The sequence below is a fragment of the Nematolebias whitei genome, chromosome 16 (genome assembly GCF_014905685.2).
Source record: "Nematolebias whitei isolate Nwh7 chromosome 16, NemWhi1, whole genome shotgun sequence".
In the NCBI taxonomy this organism is placed as follows: Eukaryota; Metazoa; Chordata; class Actinopteri; order Cyprinodontiformes; family Rivulidae; genus Nematolebias; species Nematolebias whitei.
In genome coordinates, this window is record NC_056513.1 from 17,537,164 (window position 1) to 17,544,139 (window position 6,976).

Consider the following 6,976-nt stretch of genomic DNA (forward strand, 5'->3'; position numbering starts at 1 on the left):
CCCCCCCTCCTCTTCACACTGTACCTGCTCCCTCTTGGCTATGTTTTTAGAAAACATGGGATCTCCTTTCATTGTTACATGGATGACACCCAGATATATGTCTCGCTAAAGAAAAAAGACTCTAACTCTCTCTGAGTCCTCCACTTTCATGTCTGAAGGACATAAAGCCTGGATGGCTGTGAATTTTTTAAAGTTTAATGAGAAAAAGACTGATGTGATAATCTTTGGAAGCTTCACTGAGACTCCCTACATGTTTCCTTGGCCCAGTACATAAGGCTAACTATTACAAACCTAGGGGTCAAAGTCGATGCTGGACTAAAGCTAGAAAATCACATCAGCGCAGTTGTTAAATCTAGTTTTATCCATTTGAGGCAGCTGGCTAAAGTAAAGCCGATTCTTTCTCAGTGGCATTTCGAAACAGTAATCCACACCTTTATTAACACTCAGCTTGATTACTGTAACACACTTTATTAAGGAATCAGTGATTCATGTATCTCCCAGCTTCAGAGGGTACAGAATGCTGCTGCACGTTTTTTAACTAGCACACAAAAGTTTGACCACATTTCCCATTTTAGCCTCCCTGGACTGGCTGCTCGTACATTTTAGAATTCATTTAAAAAATTGCTTTTAAAGCTCTTAATGGATTTGCCCCGCCCTATCTGTCCGAGCTGCTACATCCCTGCTACACACTTTATTGATCCTTCTGCTCCTGAGTGTGCTGAAGACAAAGCGTAAGCTCAGAGGAGACCGTGCTTTTGCTGTGGCAGCTTCTAAATTATGGAATGACCTTCCCTTGGACATCAGACAGGTCTCTTCTTCTCTGTCTGTTTTTAAATCCCTTCTCTTGTCCCTGACCTTTGACACCATCTGAGATGTTGACTGTTTGGAATAATTACATTTTTGACTAATTGTATGACTGTTTTAATACATATACAGCACTTTGGTCCCATGGGTGTTTAAGGTGCTCTATATTGTAAATGAAAGGTATAGTATGGTAACTCTTGGGGGTGGTTTAAGACCTTATAAATAATTTTGTACCCACCCCCTGACTTGTACTTTTCAATAATCTTTTCTCTGAGTTGCATTAGGAAAGTCACTTTCAAAGGAGTAGATATTGATGCAATCCCTTAATTTACGTTACACCTTTTTATTTAATTGGTATTTACTCTGAAGAAACTTGGTTTTACTTTGACATGGAAAAAAATCTTTAAGAAGTCCAATTTAATTTAACCATGATTAATTTATGAAGGTGATAAAAGCATAAAACATAAAAGGGGGTGAATATTTCTATATGCACTGCATACCGGTGTAAAGTTTGTACATTTTGACAGTTTACTTTACTAAATCTAGTAATGGGAATAATGTATTTGTTTATTCTAGCCTTAACTTCAGAGACCACATCTGTTATATTACATTTTGTTGCTAGTTTTTAGCAGTTTTTCAGTGTAAAGCAGTTCCATTATTTGACAGACAGGACAAACAGTACTTTATTATTTCTCATTATTCACCACAGGGTGTCACTGTGATATACCCAGAGGTTTTTTTATTTTTTTGGTTCTGCAAATGAAATAAAGCATTCATATAAATGTACTAAAAAGTGCAGATAATGACAGTTTTTAAGCTTTATTAAAATAATTAACACATTTAACCAACAACATATTCTAAATAAGCAACACTGAAGCAATAAAATAGAACACACACAGCAGAGGAAGAGTAGTAAAGTGTAAAGATTTGAGTCATCTTTGACATTCACTTACGAATGTTTACATCCATAATTACGATTTGTTGAATGACACACAGCACTGACGAGTTTGTAATTAAGCAGTGGTACAAAATAACTTTGTACAGACTCAAACGTGCCAAACTCTAAAGGCAGAGCTTTCTGCATCAATGCAACAATAAGCTCCAAACCCATCAAGTTCAAGAAATAATCTGTAGTTTATACTGAAGCTTCACAGGCCACCATTCTTGGTTAGATAATAACCATCACTTTCATTTTTTTTTTATTGTGCTGTAGATTTTTAAGGAAAAAAAAATCTAAAAAACCCCCCCCCCCCCCCAATGCTCAGCAGAATTTGTCCAACATTAAGCTGTCAAAGATGGTAACAACTTGTACTTGAGAACATGAATCCAAAGCTGAAGTTTAGTAGTTTAACACCATATTTCAGGTGTTCAGTGGTTTTGGTTGCGACCCGTCACTGCTAAATATCTTTTAGAAACATTCTGAATTAGCAGGCTGTTTTTTTTTATAGGGTAGATCCCTGTAAACCAAAAAGCAAGATGGTGACTCTCTGATTAAACTCAACGACAAAATGTGTTTAATAATAATTTTTTTTATAAATTTTGTTCCAGTAAGCACAAACAAGCACAAACCATTAACAAACCAGACCCAGTTAAAAGCAAATACATTCAAACACATGTACATTGTTTGAGTTGTTACTGTACACCTCACTTGTACCACTGAGTTGTTCTTTCTTTGCATTGCTCATAGAATATCGTAAAAACATAAAATAAAATAAAACAAAACATTCCCAGCATGACAATAGGGTCGGCTGGTAAAATTTAAAAGCACACGTAATCCAAGTTATTCAAATAACTGAGTATTAAATAAATATGGTACACATGAATCATACAGTAGGCAGGTTACTGTACTTTCCACCGTATAAGTCGCATCAGTCCAAATATGTCTAATAAAGTGGAAAAAACATAAATAAGTCGTATTAATAAGTAATTAATAGCCACTTTTACCTATTAATGAGACACTTGGCTTGCCATAAACCTTGAGGACCCTCTAGTGGTTGAAAATGGTAGTATTCAATATTTTCCATGTCAGAATTAATGAAATCATCAGATCTCAGCGAAATATTGGGTTATAAATATTTTTGGAAAAAAAAACATATATTAGTCACAGGACTTGCAAATTTATGCAAAAAGGTGCGACTAATACGGCAAAAAATACGGTACTTTTTACATTTCAGAAGAAGCTATAAATCTCATCGTGTGACTCATATATTAGGCGTAACGTTAGATTTGTGTTAATGGATCAATATTTTAAACTTTTTTTTTCTTATTCTGCATCAGTGTTCACAGAAGATGCTTTTACTTTTGAAACAGTATTACCAACACAAGTCCATCGCAACACAGTTTTATTATAATCGTTTAACTCTCAGAAACAGGAGGGGCTTAAGGTGAGCAACACCTTTCAAACAGGTCCACATTCAAAACCAAAAAGAATTGAAAATGACGACACACACATTGCCTGGTTAGTTTAGACAAAGAGCTGCAGTTTCAGAGCACAAAACTAAATGATTCTCACTTCTTGCATGCACTGAGAGCTCTGAAGAAGGCTGCAGATTTCAACAGAAACCGTTAACATTTACCAAACAACTGAACCTGTTGCAGTGCACCGTCAGCGGGAGAGAGGTTAACGAGAGGGGGTCACTGGAGGAGACTGAAGGTAGACCTGGTTTCTACACATTTGTCCGACACTTGGGAAAGATGGGTCCTCCCTCAAGCCTTCTCTTTCTTACTGAAATTGGAGAAAACAATCCAGAATTATAAAAAGAATCCAAATTTAAAAAAGGACACAAGCGCATTAAGACAATCTTATTAAGAGATACAAAGTTAGTCCGCCATATTTTAATCACACAAAAAATATAAACATGGAAAAAAGAATAGAAGAAAGGCAGAAAATAAAAGGTGAAGTACTTTTTTAAAAAGCTGGCAACTGCAAAAGTGAACAATAAAAGGAAGAGACACTTGTAAGAACAGCGATGAATCAACCCAAATATGGATCGGTGTAATCATAAATACGTACAAAAACATAAAAGAGCTTAAATGTGAGCTCAAACCTGAAATGATGACTGAACTCTTCAGATATTTAGAAAACACTCAGGGTTGGGTAATAATGCAGGGACTGTTTTGAATATCATCCTGTTTCAGCTCATATTAACATTTTAAAGCAAAGGGTCCCAACCCTGGTCCTTGAGGAACACCATCCTGCATGTTTTAGTTGTTTCCCTGCTCCAACACACCTGATTTGAATAAATGAGGGATTAACAGACTTCTGCAGAACTTGAAGTAATTAAATCACGGACTCAGGTGTTTTGGAGCAGAGAAATAACTAAAACATGCAGGATGGTGTTCCTCAAGGACCAGGGTTGGGACCACTGTTTTAAAGAATGTAATTTTTATAATGCAAACAATTGATGAACAAGCCTTCTTAATCTTTCTTTCTTGAGGATCTGGGTCTTGTTTTTTTTTTTTTTTTTTATCTAGAGGGCGATCCAGCTTCGAAGAGTGGAAATGAACGGATGAAAAGACGTCCTGAAAAGACAGAGCTAAATTAATAACAAGGACAGAAGGATGGGAAAACACCAACAGAGAATAAAATAATCCAAGAAGAAGTATCTCTTAGGCTTTGAAAAGTGTATTTGCTGTGGAGAAGTGATGCAAGAAACAACTCAATTCGGAAAGTTTTGCTGAAAAGCAAAAAACCCGATTGAACATCCAGAAACTGCATCAGTAAGTAAACAGTTGAATAGCTTTTGAAAGCCAGAAAGCCAAGGAGGAGTAAGGAAGTGCTGGCAGGTGCTGCAGAGGAGCAACAGAAGCGCTCAGCGGAGTACGACAGGAGGCAGCAGAGGGTCTGACAGTCGAGAAAAGAACCAGGAGAAGCTGCTGGCAGACGTCTGAGCAGTGAAACGTTGCTGTGTTTGGGCTTCAGCTGTGCTTTTTTTGTTTTACTTAGTCTTGGACTTGAACTTTTTCCCGAAGGCTTTCTCCAGTTCAGGAACGGACAGAGTGAAGGTGAAGGAGCCGTCTGACTCTGACCTGACCACCCGGGCTTGAAGACGAGGAGGGCGTGAAGGGAAAGAAATATCAGCAATCATGACACAAACATTTGTTCGGAGCATAACACAGACAAGATTATAAAACCACTACAAACAAAACAACTAATAAATCCCAACCAAAAATAACTGAACCTTTACGGAAGACAGATAAATTCCTCAAGTGAAGCTTGTTAGAGCTTGTTTGTTACAACATGCAGCCTCACACTCAGACAACGTGGTGTGAACTATTCTCAGCTACTACCACGTCAAATTTTAACTCAATATCTGTAAAACTGACTGAGTTATGATCATTTTTGTGTTTTCTAAATTCAGTTGACTTTGGTGGCCATCTTGAATTGAGGTGGCTTCAAAAGTGACGTAGCTGTAGCTAGGCCTGTCACGATAAACAATAAATCAATTAATTGCATGATAAATGAAAATTATTGACCTCATTTTCATTTATCGGCTTTATCGTTTCATCGTGTCTCTCTCTTTCTACTACTAAGCTGAGATGCTAAGCTACGAGCTAAGCTAACAGGCCGACTCCAAAAAGCTCCAAAATTCACAGTAGAAATCTTTGCCTTCGTCTAAAAAGGTTTTCTCTGCAAAAAGAAGATGAGAACTTGTTTACTGATTTCTTATTAAAAGCTTTGTGTGAAAAATGCTATGCTAAAGAGTGTCTGCCATTTTGAGAACTGAAGAGAGGCAGTTCATGTCACGTCAAGGGGTCTCCCTCCCATTTTTCTTGACACGCTGCTCGCTCCCTCAATATCCATCCTTGGGTTCAAACAGTCTTATACTACCATCCGGTGGTCAAAAAAAGGTGCTACATGCAAAACAAATTAAACATTTCTTCTTAAATTTGACAATAATTATTAATTATTGTCAAATTTCAAACAATATTATCGTTTATCGCAAAAATTTCTGAGACAATCACCCAGCAAAATTTGTTATCGTGACAGGTCTAGTTGTAGATAAACATCCCATAAATATTTCCAGGAAAAAACAACAACATCAAAATCTGTGCATTGGTTTGTGAGATATTTTGCTAAGAGTCCAACAAAAATGACACAAACCATTTAATGACATTTTAAACAAATATCTCGTGTAATCTGTTAGCACTCAGAATATATGTTTGGAATCAGTCTCAGCTACAACGACAACAAATACTAGGTCAGCATCTTTAAAACTGAATGAGTTATACTCAGTTTTAATTTTGTGAGGTCAGGTTACTGTGGCAGTCAACTTCAATTGAGTTGACTCTAAAAGTTAAACAGTTGTAGAGGTACACCTAATGTTCATTTTCTGAGAGTTTCATTAAAATCAGTGAAATGAGATGTGTGATATTTTGCTAACAGACACACAGAGACATGGGAAAATAAAACTGCTCTATAGATGTGCAGAGCAGAAAACACTTCTGCTTGTTACATTATGTTCTCTCTCATGTAAGCAGGCTTGCTGAAGTGCTGATGTCATAACTTAGGAAGGGACTGTTTTTGTTGGCGGAGGCTCTCTCCAGCGGTCCCACTGAGTTACCAACCGATGATATCACTGCCGTTCTTCTATTAGACGCCGACTGAAGTCGAACCCAAGCAGATATGGTGAAGATAAGGTGTCAGCAGTGCTGACAAACACATAAACTGACTCTGCCAAATGCTGCTCTACTGAAAGATTGCTGTGGTTACAAAGCCAGCTCGAGCAGAACGAGGTAACTCCTTCATGAGTTCCCTCTGAAACGATATGTAGCGTGAGTGTGAATGTTGGTGTGAAACACCCACCCAGGTCGTTGTTGCTCATCATGGCGTTGGAACCTCGAAGGCGCGGGCCCTGTTGGGTGAAGTGATATCCAAACTTCAACAACGTTGTGTTTTTCTCCAGTATGCTGGCGATCTCCATCTCAACCTTGTTACCCAACGGCTGGCTCTAGAGTTTGAAGACATTTGGGGTGAAAAGGGGTTAAAAGAAAAGCAAAACAAGAGATGAAAAGAGAAGATTAAAAATGACCATAAATGGCAGTGAAGGCAATTAAGATAAAATGGTGACAATGGGTGACATGCAATTTTGCCTTGATTTTACAGTTATAGGAAGAAGTTTGAGATCAAAGGAATATATATATATATATATATATATATATATATATATAT

The 6,976-nt window shown here is 37.4% G+C and overlaps 1 protein-coding gene across 1 annotated transcript in view; it reads right to left on the bottom strand.

Annotated features, from left to right (window-relative positions):
• Window positions 1-3,470: 3,470 nt before the first annotated feature.
• tmod1 (tropomodulin 1) overlaps window positions 3,471-6,976 on the bottom strand; it is a 307,955-nt gene continuing 304,449 nt past the window's right edge. Inside the window, exons 9-10 of the mRNA XM_037689743.1 lie at window positions 6,611-6,755; window positions 3,471-3,529 (exon numbers count right to left, since the gene is read on the bottom strand). Of these exons, the coding sequence (XP_037545671.1) occupies window positions 3,471-3,529; window positions 6,611-6,755 (204 nt within the window). The remainder of the gene's footprint in view (window positions 3,530-6,610; window positions 6,756-6,976) is intronic.